General features: G+C 59.3%; 2 protein-coding genes and 1 long non-coding RNA gene across 8 annotated transcripts in view; 1 reads left to right on the forward strand and 2 right to left on the reverse strand.

Moving 5' to 3' along the window:
* Positions 1-637, reverse strand: part of LOC104864442 — a 3297-nt gene extending 2660 nt beyond the window's left edge. Inside the window, exon 1 of the long non-coding RNA XR_780903.3 lies at positions 424-637. This is a non-coding gene — a long non-coding RNA (uncharacterized LOC104864442). The remainder of the gene's footprint in view (positions 1-423) is intronic.
* A 70-nt stretch (positions 638-707) lies between these two features.
* On the forward strand, positions 708-13302 carry Pomt1 (protein O-mannosyltransferase 1). Of its 6 annotated transcripts, none has more exons than XM_010627388.3 (22): positions 746-819; positions 1161-1254; positions 1677-1828; positions 3473-3579; positions 3707-3757; positions 4480-4626; positions 5869-5980; positions 6284-6349; positions 6427-6520; positions 6682-6837; positions 7576-7706; positions 8032-8127; positions 9281-9373; positions 9473-9569; positions 10193-10285; positions 10393-10513; positions 10595-10692; positions 10970-11083; positions 11844-11951; positions 12026-12044; positions 12334-12511; positions 12710-13302. In XM_010627388.3, the coding sequence occupies exons 3-22, from the start codon at positions 1707-1709 to the stop codon at positions 12882-12884; spliced, it is 2178 nt and encodes a 725-aa protein (XP_010625690.1). In that variant the 5' UTR covers positions 746-819; positions 1161-1254; positions 1677-1706; the 3' UTR covers positions 12885-13302. The 6 variants fall into 6 exon arrangements, with proteins under 6 accessions (XP_010625687.1, XP_010625690.1, XP_010625691.1 ...); XM_019207918.2 differs by adding an exon at positions 1458-1533 and having other exon boundaries at positions 752-1254; XM_010627385.2 differs by lacking the exon at positions 1161-1254 and having other exon boundaries at positions 708-819.
* On the reverse strand, positions 13298-16574 carry Uck1 (uridine-cytidine kinase 1). Its single transcript, XM_019207919.1, has 5 exons — positions 16434-16574; positions 16219-16361; positions 16041-16135; positions 14543-14591; positions 13298-14088 (listed from the first exon to the last, which is right to left on the reverse strand). Exons 1-5 carry the CDS (start codon positions 16508-16510, stop codon positions 13907-13909), a joined length of 546 nt encoding a protein of 181 aa, XP_019063464.1. The 5' UTR covers positions 16511-16574; the 3' UTR covers positions 13298-13906.
* Positions 16575-16580: the final 6 nt, after the last annotated feature.

The raw sequence follows: 16580 nt of genomic DNA on the forward strand, positions 1-16580 counted from the left end.
TTTTTTTGAGACAGGGTCTCACTATGTAGTTGAGACTGACCTGGAACTCACTAGGTAGCCCAGGCTGGTCTCTAACTCACAGCGATCCTCCTGCCTCAGCCTCCCGAGGGCTGGGATTACAGACCTGCGCCACCCCTCCCGGCGTTCACTCCATTCTTAAGCGCTGTCTTCTAAAACTGGGTTGACTTAACTTGTAGAAGGGAATCTCCCCAGAACTGTGAAGAAGCCTGACTCACCAGGCCAGCAGCATGCCCTGGGTATCAGGACACAGACCGAGCGAACCAGTGAGGGATGAACAGCGAGCCAACCGCGGGGTGGCGTCGCTCCTGTCCCGCGGAAAGGAGGGAGGGTGCGTTTGCCCGGGGACCCAAGCAGGTCGTCGACGTGACAGGACGCGGCCACCCGCTCCCCGAGCGTGCTTACCTGCCTGGGCCACCAAGACGCTGGCAGCAGTGCCCCGGAATGAAGAGCGACACATACGTGTCGAGCCCAGTGCGCTTTAAAAATGACACGCGTGCGCACGGAACACGCTGGAATCTTGGAGCACCGGCGCGGTGACACACTGGGGACAGGGGCTTCGCCTCTCTCACTTCAGAGCCTTCTGACGCGCTGACCCCTGTCCACCGCTCATGCGCGCCACCGCGATCGTCCACTGCGCACGCGCACAACCCCGTAATTCCTCAAGTGCGCACGCGCACCACTGCCCGTACGGTTCTCAGGCGCAGCGAGTCGAGCGTCGAGCAGGAGACGGTGCCGAGCGCCGAGCCGCGTTATCCTCAACGGTCCTCCTCCGAAGCGGTTCCTGGCGGAGAAACCCGAGTACGTCTGTGGGCACAGGGGCTGGAGCCGCTCCGGACTCGGGAGTCCACCTGTGTGGGACGCCCAGGGCCGAGAGGCTCGGGAGGGAGAGCAAGGAGCCTCGGGCCCGCGTAGCACCGAAGGGGTCCAGGTGCTCCGGGCAGGGACCTGGACTGATGAGGCCTCGGGGGAGCAGGGGCTTTGGGGACAGAGGGGCCTCCTGAGGTCAGATGCAGCTCCAAGAGGCGGAGCTCCACGAAAGACCGAGCACTGGGGAGAAGATGGGGCGTCCTGAGGCAGGTGCACTCTCCAGTTAAGAAAGAGCCCCAGCCGGGCGTGGTGCTACCCACCTGTCACCCCAGGTGCGGGAGGCTGAGTCCTAGGACCGCCGCGAGTTCGAGGCCAGCCTGGGCTACGCAGCAAGACCCTGTCTCGTACAAGAGAATGAACGAATGAGTGAGTTAGGATAAGAGAAAAGGAATCTTGCTGTTCTGGGACGGGGAGGGAAGCACTTAGGACAGATGTGTATTGAAGATGAAGCTCTGAGACCCTGAAGGGTGGGATCCCCGGGAGCTGCCCAAAGTTCGGGTAGTTTGTGGTCAGGGGAAGGGCAAGGAGAGGCCAAATCCTTCCTTGACAGTAAGTAGCCTTGCTCCCAGGAGGTGGCCGGCAGGTGCTGTTGAAATATGTTGTCAGAGCGCCGGCGCAGCCCTAGGATTCCTGAATTTCACCCAGGTTCGCTGCACACAAGCTTCTTTCTCACTTTCTCATCAAACCTTCCACGCGGCGGTTCCCCTGGCTGCTTCTGGGAGCCAAGCTGCTGTGGGATCCTTTCTGTGGTTTCTTTCGGTTGACGACGGTTCTCTTTCCTTTTCCAGGGTGGCCTCCCAAGCTTGCTTTCCGACAAGATGTTGGAGTCTTTGAAACGCCCTGTAGTGGTTACTGCCAGCATCAACTTGAATATTGTGGCTCTGACCGGAATGGGGCTCCTGAGCCGGCTGTGGTGTCTCTCCTACCCGAGGGCTGTAGTGTAAGCCAAACAACTCCATTATGGAGGCCCAGGAAGGATTGTGATCAGTATCAGGAACGGCCTTTTTAGACGGTGTCAGTGGGAAAGTACTGGGCTTCTTAGTTTTGTAGTTTGGGGCAGTGAGAGTGAGAAGTGTTTGTGCCCAGGACCACAGCTGTTGATCACAGCTTCTAAGCCTTGCACTGTGGTTCTTTAGCAGGAAAAACTGGACCCATGAAAGAGATGCAGTAGCAGAAAATCTCATTATCAGACTTGGCTTTTCCATTTTTAAATTAGAAGGCAAGCCAGACGTGGTGGTGCATGCCTGTAATGCCAGCACTTGGGAGGCTGAGGCAGGAGGATCGCTGGGAGTTTGAGGACAGCCTGGGCTATGTAGTGAGGCCTTCTGGCCAAAAAAATAAATTATTTAATTAAAAATTTTATAAACGGAGGGCAGAGAATGGGTAGATTTGGATAGATTAGTCTTCATTATTTAGAGTGCCCAGAGCATGGTTTGCATCATGATAGGAAATTATTGCTAATATTGCTATTACTGAAGGGCTGTTTGCTGACTGATACATATGTTCTTATTTAACATTTTACTATGGGAAACTTCAAACACATACAAAAGAAGAGAGAACTGTAAATGACCTTGCGTGGGTGTGTTCATTATCCGGCTTCTGCGACCATTGGCTTAAAGCCAAGCCCTTCCCTGCACTGGTCTAGTTGAAGCAAATCCTAGACATTATATTTCATTTATAAATAATTCGGTATATATCTTTCAAAGCAAGCAGAAGTTACATAACCGCAGTAGCGCCACCATGCCTAAGAAACTGATGGCAGTATCCGCAATCAGACTTCTCCACTTGCCTAAGAATGTTTTGGCACTTGGTTCACGGATCTTCCCTTCCCCCTGCAGCTGTTTTGTTGGGTCACAGGTCTGATTCCCTCTCAGCACAGTCATGCGTTGCTATGTCAGCAGGGTGGTATTAGCATCATCCTGTAAGGTGTCTAGAAGCTCTGCAGTAGTTGGTACATACCTAAGTCGAAAAACTAGGGGGGAGCCAGGGATTTAGCTCAGTGGTGCTGTGCCTGTCTTGCAAGCACAAGGTCCTGAGTTCAATGCTCGGTACAAAAGAAGAAGAAAAAAAAAATAGGGAGAGATAGTGCTAGGGGTGTAGCTCAGGTAGCTCAGTGGTAGGGCACTTGCTTGACATGTGAGGCCCTGTGTCCAATCCCTGGCACCACCAAAAAATATTATATCTGAGCATGGTGTTGCATAACTGTAAATCAGCACTCTGGGAGGCCAAGGCAGGAGGATCACACGTTTAAACAGCCTTGGCAACTTAGCAAGTTAGCAAAACCCTGTCTCCAAATAAAAGCTAAAAAGGGCAAAAATAAAAAGATATAACTTAGTAAAAAGGCCTGGCTCAATACCTGGTACCACTCACACATACACAAAACCAGGAATAGAAGCAGGACCTATATGAGGTCAGAGCCAGCTACGTGTGTGCCTGAGCATTTGGGGACAAGATGGAGTTGGAGCAAAAGATCTCACCACTGACAGTCACTCACCTAAGGTGATTCGGAAACACAAGTGTAGCCTCACCCCTTTTGTTTACAACTCAGATTTCTAGTTGACTCGAACTTGTGTGGCTCTTTCAGCTTTGATGAAGTCTATTACGGGCAATACATCTCCTTTTACATGAATCGGGTCTTCTTTCTGGACGACAGTGGGCCACCGTTCGGCCACATGCTACTGGCCTTGGGAGGTAGGTTTCCTTAGGGAAGCAGCTGTTGCCTTCAGGCCCCAAATACATTTAAACCTTCTCGGTGACAGCTCTCTCTTCCATATTGATTGTCTGTCAGATTACTCCACAAATTAACTTTCTGTTTTAGGTTATTTAGGAGGATTTGATGGTAACTTTTTGTGGAACAGAATTGGAGCAGGTAAAAGATAATTTTAATTTTCCATATTGTTGTGCACATAGAATGAAGGTGTAGTGTTTTTTTTTTTTTTTTTTTTTTTTTTTTTTTTTTTTTTTTTTTTTTTTTTTTTTTTTTTTTTTTTTTTTTTTTTTTTTTTTTTTTTTTTTTTTTTTTTTTTTTTTTTTTTTTTTTTTTTTTTTTTTTTTTTTTTAAGACCTAGTGGTTTTTATGGGCATTCACAGTGGCTGTTTATGAATCAGAGTGCAGGGTTTGGTAAATTATTTAGATACAAGTGAAAGACTTTAGAAAACGCTGGTCTTACTGTTGTGATAATTATTGGAACCCAAATCCCGTGGCATGTGTCTGTATAAGCTTTTGCATGTATGTATTTGGTACGTTCCCACAATGTTTTTGGAAACAGGTGGGGTAAATATAAAGAATTCATTAATTTTAGAATCCTTAGTCATCTTTCCCGTTTCATGAGTGACGGCTCCTTGACTGAGCAAAGCAGGTTTCCAAGCAGCCAGGCACACAGTCATGTGCGCCCGTAGTCCCAGCTACCCTGGAAGCTGCGGCAGGAGGGTCACCAGGGCCTAGGCAGTGGCCAGCCTGAAAACGTAGCAAGACCTTGTCTTGTAGGGGATGCAAAGTGCGTTCGGAAGCTTTCCCCGCGGTTCACATGCTTGGCTACTAGGCTGGCCCGGGTTTTGGAAGCCTGCATGCATCTGTGGTTGCCTTTCCAGAATACACGAGCGATGTGCCAGTGTGGGCCCTGCGCCTGCTGCCGGCGCTGGCCGGGGCCCTGTCGGTGCCCATGGGCTACCAGATTGTGTCAGAGCTGCAGTTCTCCCACTGCACAGCCATGGGCGCGGCCCTGCTCCTGCTCATTGGTAAGTCCGGGCCTGCCTGTGGCTGTCCCTGCAGGGCAGATCAGAGTTCCAGCCTTGGGGACCTTCCCGGGGGCAGCTGGGAAGCTCCGGGGTTCAGCAGGCCCACAGCACTAGCAGGTGCATCCGTTGCATCTGGATGTGGCTCTGCCGGACGCCACACCCGGGCTGAACTCTTGGCCCCAGGCAGGCGCGGGACTGGGCAGGAATCTGCGTTGGGGAGGTGGAGCCGCAGAAGGGGCAGGGACCAGGTACCAGGTAGCAGAGTGCTCCAGGGCGCATGGGCACCAGCACCCAGGCTGACCTGTTCCCTCCCTCCGGGGTTCCAGCGTTGGCCAGCCAGGATGTCAGGAGTTAGCAGATGTCTTTCAGCTCAGGTTCATGGACAGATGGGTTTGGTCACAGGAAAACTTAGGTTGGGCATGGTGGCTCAAGCCTGTAATCCCTGCACTCCTCCCCCACCCCACTTTAGACAGGGTGTTGCTGTGTAGCCCAGGCTGGCTTAAATTCACAGCCATCCTCCTGTCTCAGCCTCCCAAGTGCTGGGAGTACAGGTGTGCACCACCCCTCAGCTATGCCGGCACTCTTGAGGCTGAGGTAGGTGGCTCAACATGAGTTCAAGACCAGCCTGCACTGCAAGTGAGACCTGTCTCCAAAAATTGAAAAAAAAAAAAAAAAAAAGGACAGCAGCTCTCCAAAGCTTATATTACTTCTGCAAGTAAGGAAAGTAAGGGCTCAGAAAAGTGAAGTGACTGCCCACGTTCACACCGGTGTCCACACACAAGAGTCAGACCTAAGAATCTGCCTTGGTGGCTCTGGAGCGTGTCCTCGGCCAGCCACCCGTTTCTGAACTTCTCTCGGCCACGTTCCGGGACACAGTGGGCTGCTGGGGTTTGCCTTAGTTAAGTGCAGGCAGCTGCCACATCCGAGGGCAGATCAACCAACCCTAGGTCAAAAGATCCAAAGAATTAAAAGTGTGTCTGCACCAAATCTGTACGGACTTTTTCCTCACCCTAATTCCCTAACCAAGCCAGAGGGCTCCTGTCTGCACTGGAGTTAGACGTTGACAGGGAGGTGACGGAGTGAACAGAAGGTGCGTGTGGGTCTCTTAGAGTAAGGAACGTGAGGGTCTGTGGCCTTCGGAGTCCCCTGAGGGGCTGGCACCGGTCCCCACGGGTACCGTTTTCATTTCTGTGCATTTCCCATGCCACCGTCAGACTGACGCATGTCTCATCTTTGTGGCAGAGAACGCCCTGGTCACCCAGTCCAGGCTCATGTTGCTGGAGTCACCATTAATATTTTTCAATCTCTTGGCTGTGTTGTCGTACCTGAAGTTCTTCAACTCCCAAAAACACAGGTATGGGAAGCGAAGCATAGCATTCCTAGTTTCTGAGAAAATTCTGGGAGGCTTCTGATGGGTGCTTGTTATTTTGAGCACTTGCTTGCTGGATGTCACCTTATATTTTGGGCATTGGCCTTTAGCTCACGACTTCATAAATAGCACCCTCATTTTTCTGTAACTTGAACCGGCCAAAGAAACGTTTCCTAACAAAGACAAAGTGCTGGGAGTGGGGGGTTCTTTGTTATTGTGCCTGCCGTGTGGGGCCTGCCCACCCTGCCCGTGGGACAGTGGTGAGCTGAGCATCTGCCTGTGTCGCAGCCCTTTCTCTCCGCACTGGTGGTTCTGGCTGATGCTGACGGGGGTCGCCTGCGCCTGTGCTGTGGGGTGAGTGGCTCCCCATCGCGGGCTGGTTCCCCGGATGTGAGCTCCAGCCCCCCAGCCTGACTGCGCCCATCTTTCAGCATCAAATACATGGGCATCTTCACCTACTTGCTTGTGCTGGGCATCGCGGCCGTCCACGCGTGGCACCTGATTGGAGATCGGACTCTGTCAAACGTAGGTGCCAACGTCAGCGTCGCGGGCCCGGCCCCCAGGCGTGTTGGCGCAGAGACCCCACCGCCAGGCCTCAGACACCGGCCGGGCAGCGTCAGCTGCCTGGCGAGCTGGATGTGCTCCCTGAGGGGCGGAAGGCCACCTGTCCTCACCTCTCCCCACAGGTCTGCGTGCTCTGCCACTTGCTCGCCAGAGTGATGGCCCTGCTGGCCACCCCTGTCACCCTGTACTTACTGTTCTTCCGCGTCCACTTGGCACTGCTCTGCCGCTCCGGGCCCCATGACCAAATCATGTCGAGCGCCTTCCAGGCCAGCTTGGAGGTAAGAAGCGGGGTGTCGGGGTCACCCTGGAGTGCACACACCATGGTGCAAAGCCGTGTGTAACAGCATCGAGAGAGTGTTCAGGAAAAGGAAGTGAGGAGCAGAGGCGGCCACGCTCTTTCTCCGGGCACTCTGAACACCCGGCTGTGTGGGAGCCCCCACAGGGCCTGCTTGGCTGTCACGGAGTTGCCTGGGGACGTCATGAGGTCCTACAAATTCCGGGCCATTTCTGGAGCCTTCTAGGATGGGCCTCCCTCTCCCTCTCCCGCTCTGCACGGATGCAGGGAGCGCCCCAACCCGCACATCTTGCCTCGGATTTTGGAGCATTTTGGATTTGGGGTTCTCAGATCAGAGATGATTCAGGTCTGCGGGGCCCATCCAGGAGTCAGAGCACTCCTGGCTCAAGCCTTGCAGACGAGGGACCCTGGCCTGCACAGTGGGCCCCTGGGTGGCCGCGGGGAGGGACAGTTAGCCGAGTGCCAGGCCAGGGGCAGCGGTCCCTCGTCAGCGCTCTGGTCAGGCTCTGTAATGTGAAAGGGCGTGTGTCTGCGATTGTAGCACTCAAGAGGCTGAGGCAGGAGGAGCAGCCTGGGCTGTGTAGTGAGTTCAAGGCCAACTGAACTACGTAGCAGTGACACCGTCTCAACACCCTGCCCCCGAAAAGAGCTGCCACTCACATGGGGACTGGCTCTGCCGAGGGAGTCTGGGACCAAGGCGCTTTCTCTGCCCTTTGTCCAGGGAGGACTGGCCCGCATCACTGAAGGCCAGCCCCTGGAGGTGGCCTTCGGCTCGCAGGTCACGCTGAGGAACGTCTTCGGCAAACCCCTGCCCTGCTGGCTTCACTCGCACCAGAACACCTACCCCATGATGTAAGGAGAGCTCCCTGCCTTGGCCGTGCGTGCATCAGGGCTACGGCTTTCTGTGGCTGTGTTTGGGAGGCCCCGAGCCTTGCGCTGTCGGGCTGTGTGTGCCCCGGGCAGGTGGCATTGGCTCCGGGTGGCTGTCCGGGCACCGTCTGGAGAGGTGCCGCCCCTCCGAATCCTCCCGTTGCTGTGAGATTCAGGCCCCGTGTGTGTTGTGTCCCCCTCTCCCTGATGCCTGGCCGTACTGGGGTCCCCTTTGCTCACTGGGACTGGTGGCCTCTGGCCCATGCCAGCCGCCCCCAGATGCAGCCCCGTCCCCCTCCCCGCGCAGCTATGAGAACGGCCGGGGAAGCTCCCACCAGCAGCAGGTGACCTGCTACCCCTTCAAGGACGTCAACAACTGGTGGATCATCAAGGACCCTGGGAGGTGAGTGCAGGTCCGGCCGGAGGTCCCCCGACTCTGCCTGGGCTGTGCCATCCACACGGTCCCTCGCCCTGCAGTGTTGGGGGTCCCTGTGCTGCGCCAGTGAGAGCAAGGTCAAGCCTCGGGTCCCTTGGTCTCAGTGATGCCTGTGCCGCCTCTGGGCAGTGGCAGGCACCCCGAACCCCTCCACACCCCTCTTCCTGCCCACCTCACCGAACAGGACCTGTCACAAGGGCGCTGCCCTGCCCTGCCCTGCGTCCCCTCCTTCCCTCCTTCCCTCCAGGCGCTCAGTCCTCTGTATCACCTGCTCTCCGGATCAGAGGCTGCCTGTTCTGTGCCCCCCGGTGTCCACGGCACTGAGGGCTCCGTGTATCAGGGTGCCGTTCTGCCCGTAGCCTTCACACGAGGGGCCCCTGCTGCAGCAGGCCCCCGCCAGCCAGGCCTTCTTCCTCTTCCGGAAGTCTGGATTGCTCCTCCTCTGTCCATCTCCAGGCGTCCCGTGTCCGTGGTCTCCTGGTCACTGACTTGGAGTGTTTGCTTGCTTCTTGTCCCTTTCTGTCACCACCTTGGTGACACGCAGGGTGGTGGCCACTGTCGGGCTGTTGGACTCCTAAGGCCCTGACTGGGCTTCTGCAGGGGTGGGGCAAGGCCTGCTGTCAGAGGAGGGGCTCTCAGCATCTCCGGTATCGGTCACTGTAGCGTTGGTGCCAAGTGCAATGACAGCAGAAGGAATCACGCACAGCCATTGGGAAGGTGCCTGAGAGTTCATCAAAATGGTAAAGGGCTGGACACTGTGGCACACACGTGTAAGTCCAACTACTTGGGAGGCCGAGGCAGGAGGATGTCCAGTTTGAGTCCAACCTGGGCATCTTAACAACTTCCTGACACCCTGTCTCAGAGGAAGAAGTCAAAAAGGCTGGGGATTAAGCTCCGTGACAGAGTTTGCTTAGCCTGCACCAGGCTCTGGGTTTCATCCCCAGAACTAGAAAAAAATAAAAAAATAAATGAAACATCAGTTCCTTGGCTCTACAGAAATTCCCCCACCCCAGGGGCAGGTGGGGGAACACAGGTCACCCTCTCTGCTGGGACAGACGGTCCCGCGCCTCGGGTGAGCTGTCACAGTCTAGGGCACCAAGCTCCACCGTCCCTGCCACAGGCACCAGCTCGAGGTGAGCAGTCCGCCCAGGCCCGTGCGGCATGGGGACGTGGTCCAGCTGGTCCACGGCATGAGCACGCGCCTCCTGAACACGTGAGTGCCCGGATGCCCGTCCCTGTCCTCTTGGGGCCCTGCCCTAAGCGGGCACAGGGAAGAGCTCCTCCAGCCGCTGCACCTGCCTCGGCCCTCCAGGCACAACGTCGCGGCCCCGCTGAGCCCCCACGCGCAGGAAGTGTCCTGTTACGTGGACTACAACATCTCCATGCCCGCCCAGAACCTGTGGAGGCTGGTGAGTTCCCGGGGTCCCGACACGGTGGGAGACGGGGTGAGCAGCTCGGGTGCTCACCTTGCTCCCTGCCCCCACGGCCAGGCGCTCAGCATAGGGCAGCGGCCCCGGCCCGCGCGGTCACAGGTCCCTGTCCCGGTTTCCCTGGGAAGGGCTCCACCATCGGGGCAGGTTCCCCAGGCAGCTGGGCCACAGGCACCACTCCTAGCACCAGGCTCCAGAGGTGGCTCTCTCAGGTGCAGCCCTCCTGCGTCCCCACCCCTCTGTTGCACGTTTGTCTGTGTCTCTTTGTCCGCGCTGCCATGGCTCTCGGCCTGCTTCCGCCTGGCCATCCTGCCCTCCTCGTCCCTCTTCCTTCTGGGCCTCATCCCGCCTGTTAGCTTCGGCCAAGTCCCTGGCACAGGGAGGGAGGTGCCGCCGGCCACCTTCTGCCTCCGCGGAATCAAATGGGGAAGTGGGCGAGCTGGCCTCGCGGGCCACCGTGGGCTCGCCGGTCTGGCCCCTTCTGGCCCCCCATCAAGGAGCCCCGAGGGGAGTGGTCTCGCAAGGACTGTCCCCCAGCCTCCACTTCGCTGCGGCCTGTGCGGTGGGGGCCTGGCGCCTGGCGAGCCTGCTGTCCCCCGCAGGACATCGTGAACAGGCAGTCGGACAGGGACACCTGGAAGACCATCCTGTCGGCTGTGCGCTTCGTGCACCTGAACACGTCCGCCGTGCTCAAGGTGCACACGGGTCCCGGGCGGGCTGGACAGAGCCATGCGGAGGGAGGAGGAAGCGAGGCCAGCGGGATCCCCGTCCCAACGCTGCCCTGTCTCCTGGGCGCTGCCAGCTGAGTGGGGCGCACCTCCCCGACTGGGGCTTTCACCAGCTGGAGGTGGTGGGCGAGAAGCTGTCGCGGGGCCACCACGAGAGCATGGCGTGGAACGTGGAGGAGCACCGCTACGGCACGAGTGAGTGCGGCCTGGGCCCAGCGCCTGTGCGTCCCGGTGCATGGGGCCCAGTGTGACAGGGGCTCGGGCTGTGTCTCCCAGGCCAGGAGCAGAGGGACAGGGAGCTGGAGCTGCACGCGCCCACGCATGTGGACGTCAGCAGGAACCTCAGCTTCATGGCCCGGTTCTTGGAACTGCAGGTGACAGGCAGGGGGGCGGCCCTGTCCTCTCTGGCTGTGTGGTCAGGACAGTGGGGAGGAGCGGTTCTGTGTGAGCCCGGCTCTGCGCCATCACTAGGGTGTCCTAAGGCCTCCGTCATGGGCCACGTGCAGCTGGCGGAGCCCCGAGGTCTCCCAGGTCCACGCAGATGGAGCTGACGGGGCTGGGGGTCTGCATCCCGGCCGGGCTGTGCAGGAGCTGGTGGCGCCCAGGGCCCCGGCACCCGGCTGAACCTGCAGCCCGTCCGCTCTGTGGCAGTGGAGGATGCTGACACTTCGGGGCGAGGACACCGAGCACAAGTACAGCTCCACACCCCTGGATTGGGTCACGCTGGACACCAGCATCGCCTACTGGCTGCACCCCAGGACGAGTGTGAGCGCACGCGGGTGACAGTGGGCGGCAGCCGCAGAGTGGTGTCGGCTGGGCCCGTGAGAACTCACGGTGGCAGGGGGAGCCGGGCCGGGAGGGCTGGCAGGGAGTGGCCTGGCACTTGTGCCTGTCCAGGCAGAGCCGGGCTTCATGCCTCCCTGGCAGAGGTGGCTTTCAGGAGTGTCCTCGCACCTCAGTGGCCGGGCCTCCCGTGGTCGCTGCGTGGGCTCAGGAAGGGTCTGTCGCCTCTCCTCCACCCAGTGCAGCAGAGCGCATAGGCTGACTCGGAGCCCAGGGAGTGGGGCCCGGGCCCCCTCAGCTCAGGCATACACGAGTGGGTTATCTTTCCCCAAAGCGTTGTCATGCGTTAGTCTTGAGCTGGGCATGATCGTGCACACTGCCTCTCAGCTACTCGGGAGGCTGAGGCAAGAGGACTGTGAGTTTGAGGCCAGTCTTGGCAACTTAGTGAGACTCAAAATAAGAAAATGAAAAGGGCGAGGGGTTCACCCCAGCAGTAGGGCCCTGGCCTAGCCTGTGGGGGCCCTGGGTTGCATCCCCAGCACTCCCCAAGCCCCAGAAGAAGAGGAATTTCTTAGTCCGTTTTCCATTTTCCTGTACAAAGCTAAGATGTCCACGCTCTTCTAGAAGGGCCCTGCCGGGACAAGGGTCACTCGGGGCGAGGCTGGGGGCGTGAGGATGCGCCGTGTGCCCTCGTGCTGCTGATGCTGACACGCAGGCCCCGTGCCCGTCCCCGCACTCCCAGGCTCAGATCCACCTGCTCGGGAACATCGTGATCTGGGCCTCGGCCAGCCTGGCCACAGCCGCCTGCGTGCTGCTCTTCCTGTGGTACCTGCTCAGGCGGCGGAGGGACATCCGTGACCTCCCACCTGCCCACACGCCTGCGTGCTGCTCTTCCTGTGGTACCTGCTCAGGCGGCGGAGGGACATCCGTGACCTCCCTGAGGGTCAGTGCCCGCCGGCTCCCCGGGAACAGGGGCCCAGCTGCCCAGGTGGCAGGCGGGCGAGGGAGGGCTCCTGCCTCCCACTTGAAGCCCACTGGAGCCGGAGAAGCAGACAGGACTGCAGGAGAGTGGCATCCGGGCCCGGGCTGGCCCTGGGCCCTCCTCGGGGCACAGGTCCCTCCTGTCCCTTCCTCTCCCCTCCCCTCCCCTCCTCTCAGGGAGGACCTGGCCGGCTCTAGCGGAGGCAGTGGCAGGGCTTCCTGTCCCTGCCCTGAGCTGCGCATCCCCGCAGATGTGTGGCTGCGCTGGGCGCTGGCTGGGACCCTGTGCACAGGCGGCTGGGCCCTGAACTACTTGCCCTTCTTCCTGATGGAGAAGACGCTCTTCCTCTACCACTACCTGCCGGCGCTCACCTTCCAGCTCCTCCTGCTCCCCCTCCTCCTGCAGCACGTCTACGACCACCTGTGCAGGTGCGGACGGCAGTGGTCAATGTTCCAGGCCTGGGGGCCGTGGGGGACCAGTGGGGAAAGCTCGGGGCCAGCAGAGTGCATGCTGTGGTGAGGTAGGATCCGCGCTGCAGAGGGGCTGGGCAGCTGGGGTGCAGCGAGTAGGGTCTGGGAGGCCGGCAGGCTGGAGCCCACACATCGCCACGCCGCTGCCTCTCTCAGGTCCCGGCTGCAGCGCCACCTCTTCAGCGCCCTGGTCATAGCCTGGTACTCGGCCGCCTGCCACGTGTCCAACATGCTACGTCCGCTGACCTATGGGGACAGATCGCTGTCCCCAGGGGAGCTCCTGGCCCTTCGCTGGAGAGACAGCTGGGACATCCCCATCCGAAATTCCTAGGACACCGCGCGCAGGGTCGGGCCAGGCCCCCCGCCCCCAGCTCGGGCTCACTGACAGCCAGGCAGGAGCCCCGGGGGGAGCTGGGCTTTGTTCTCCACGGTCTCGGGGAGACCCTCATCTTTCCAGACCGTGAGGACTCGCCCTGGGCCCTCACCCTGCAGGGGTCGCTGAGGCAGAGGCCAGGGATGCAAAAGCCCTGCGGTCCCCTCATGCGGGGCACCTACCAGGCCCAGCCTGCAGCCGGGCGGCCACATTGGGCTGCAGCTCCTCCCTGTTGCTGTAGCCTTTGAAATCCCTCCGTGAGGTTTCACCGAGACACACAGCGGCATCTTACACAGGGTTTGTGTCATCTGTACATCGTGTTGCCCCGAATATGCCTTTTTAAAATGTAAATAAAGGGGCCACACTGGCTCTCGTATCCGGCGTTGTTTATTGATTCTCCCTCCAGAGGGGCAGACTCATCAGCCCCTCAGACTGAGCCGGCCCTACACAACGCAGCTGCAGCCCGGCCAGGTAACCATGGCGAGAAGCCGCAGTGTCGGCAAAGGACACTTCCAAAAGGGCGGTCACGTGGGAGGAGTGACGGGCAGGACCAGCACAGCCTGTCCACAGTGGCACCCTGGGCTGGGGCCCGCCTCCGCGGCTCGTCCCTGCCTGTCTGCCCAGTGCGTCAAGAAACAAGCCTTGCAGGTGCCGTGGGCAGAGAGAACACCAGGACGCGCACCGTCCGAGCAGGGTCTTCTGTGATGCACGCACACAGACCGCGCCGGGAAACTCATCTCGCTGTGGGTTTGCCGCAGAGACCACCAAGCCAGCCAGGGGCCAGGCCACTTCCGCTTGGCCAGAAGTGTGAGACTCCACAGGCCTCCAGGGCGCTTCCAGGACCGCAGAGCCACCCACCGCCCTCCTCAGGAAGCAGGAAGCTGGTGACCTCGGCCCTCAGACTGTGACCCAGACCACGCCCCTCCCCACAAGGCCCTTGGTGTCCCAGGCCCAGTCCCCGGGGCTGCCTGCTGAGGTGCTCAGTGTGGTCTGCTGCTGGACTCCAGGTGTGACCGCTTGCCGGGGGCCAGCACCCCGGGGTGGTCCCCTGGCTCGGGAAAGGTCCTCTTGTGGTTGCGCCCGTTGGCGCCGCCCCGGTGCCGCTTGCAGAGGTCACCGTTGAGGATGTCCTGGATGTGCTGCACGATCAGGTTGATGGCCACTGCAGGACCGGCAGGCGGCGCTCAGGTGCCCGTAGGGCCCCAGGACCTGTCCACCCGGGTGCACACACCCAGCCTGGTCCTCTGAGCGTGACCAGTCCCGCCCAGCAACTCTACACTTGGTCTGCCTGTTTTTTCCTGCCGTGCAGGGTTTTGAACCCAGGGCCCCGCATAGGCTAAGCAAATACTCTAGCGCTGAGCTACACCTCCAGCCACCTTTAAATTTTTATTCTGGGTCACGGTGTAAGTGACCCAGGCTGGCCTGGCACTCCCAATCCTCCTGCCTCGGCCTCTGGAGTAGCTGGGTTTCCAGGTGCATAGCAACATGCCCAGCTCTCAATACATCTAATGCATACATTAAACCTGTACCACGGATAAACACCGCTCTGTCCCGGAGACAGATGTAGTGGCCCTTGCTCTGTGGCTGGGGAGGGGGCAGGAGCGCGCAGTCCTTACCCATGTTGTCAACCCCGCGAGGGATGATCACATCCGCGTACTTCTTTGTCTGTAAGACATAAAGGGGGTTCTTGTGAGCCTCCGTCCTCTCAGACGATGGTAGGGTGCTCAGGGCCAGGGGCAACAGCAGGGCAAGGACACACTGGTGTCACCTGCAGGTGAGGGACAGGGACCCACGCAGGGAGCAGCAGGTGAAGCTGATTGGGCTAAGGAGGCTGCCCTGAGCGTCCGGGCTGTGCTCCTGTCCCTTCCCAGGAAGCCCATGGGGACAGTTCATGCTGGGCCAGGGCCACTCCCTGTGCCTCGGGCAACCTTCCCAAGACCATGGAGACACAGGCACGAGGGACGCGCCACAGTCCCGGTGCGTGCAGGGAGGGCCCCATGTCGCACCTGCCCACTGTCTGCCCTTTCTACTGCCCTGTCACTCGCTCCCTGGCAGATACTCAGCATCAGGGCCACCAAACGGGCACCAGGCATCCTCTTGCCCCAGTGTCTGGTGCCCAGGTGAGTGAATCTGGACCAAGGGAGCCTGGTGCCCCTAGGGACAGCTATCTGCAGGACATCTGCAGGATGGTACCATGGTGTACGGGTGCTGACACTGGGCAGCAGGGGCTGGGGCTCAGAAGTCCAGGGGGAGCAGAAGAGCAGGGTGCCCATGGCAGAGAAGCCTTGGCGGGGGCTACTTTGCGGCCAGGTGAGCAAGACTTCGTCAGCGGCCACCCCAGGGCCGAGGGAAGCTGGGACAGTACAGGACTCCCTCAACTTGGGGTCACCGGGCCAGAGCCAGCACCCGGCATCTTCTGCAAACCCTTCCATCTTTAAATACTGTGACAGCCAGTTTACTTTTCATATTAATTTCCAGGAAACTTGAATGTCAAAAAGAGTTTTCTTTAAATAGCAGCTGTAGACAGAGCTCTTTTTTCCTACTTTTCTTAAGCAGGAATCCCTAAGAGGCACGACACTGTTAAATTTCTCTTTAATACACTGTCTGGGCGTGGTGGCCACACCTGTAATCCTCCCACTCAGGAGGCTGAGAAGCATCACTGTGAGTTCAAGACGAGCTTGAACTTCATAGTGAGATCCTGTCTCAAAAAGACCCTCAAAATAAATAAAACACTCCAATTTGAGCAGTGTCACAAGCCCCAGCTCTAAGTTGGAAAGAAGAGTCGGTGAATTCCTTTATCTACAAGCCGTCAGGGACGCCTGCTGAGCCCACAGCAGCCCAGGGACAGGGGCCCTGACAAACAGCCCAGTGCCCGCTGGGCAGTGAGCAGACAAAAGTCCCCTCCGTGCGGGAGTAATCAACGTGCAGGTGATGTGGAGGTGAGGCCCAGGACAGCAGGGAGGCGAGCTGCTGTCGCCACGGGGGCAGCGGAGAACTACTACTCCGCGTGCCCAGATGCGGGGACGAGGGCCATTCACACAGGACTCGGCTGGCACAGGACCGGGCACTGTGCCGGGACAGGGAGGGAGGGCTCGCATTCGCCGCGGGTCGCACCGGCAAGCAGAACTCCTCGAAGGCGGGCTTCACGAAGGTGGTGTACTGCGTCAGGATCTGCTCCAGGTCCCGTCCTCGGTGCACGTCCCGGAGCACTGCAGGGACAGGACGAGGGAGGGCCAGACGCGCTCAGCTCCTGCAGGCTGCTGGCCAGGCCCCAGGCCCCGCCGCCCCTTACCCCTCCGAGACAGCCTGACGTCCGAGTCGGTGTCCACGAAGAGGCGCAGGTGGAACATGTCCCGGATGGCCTGGCTGTAGAACACCAGGATGCCCTCGAACAGCACCACGTCCGCCGGGTACACCACCGTGGTCTCGGGCAGCCTGCGGGGAGCCGGAGTCTGGGGCTGATGGGGTCCTGGAGGCGCCCGGCGGCCTGCGGGGGACCCGGCTCACCTCGAGTGCGTCACGAAGTCGTAGGTTGGGGCCTCCACGGCCCTACCCTCCACGATGCTCTTCAGGGTGCTGTGCATCAGGTCATCATCGAAAGCATCTGCGGGACGAGCAGGACGGCGGCCGCCGAGCTGGCCCGGCGCCCAGGCA

The sequence above is a fragment of the Fukomys damarensis genome, unplaced genomic scaffold (assembly GCF_012274545.1).
Source record: "Fukomys damarensis isolate Sample0158 unplaced genomic scaffold, DMR_v1.0_HiC HiC_scaffold_36, whole genome shotgun sequence".
Lineage (NCBI taxonomy): Eukaryota > Metazoa > Chordata > Mammalia > Rodentia > Bathyergidae > Fukomys > Fukomys damarensis.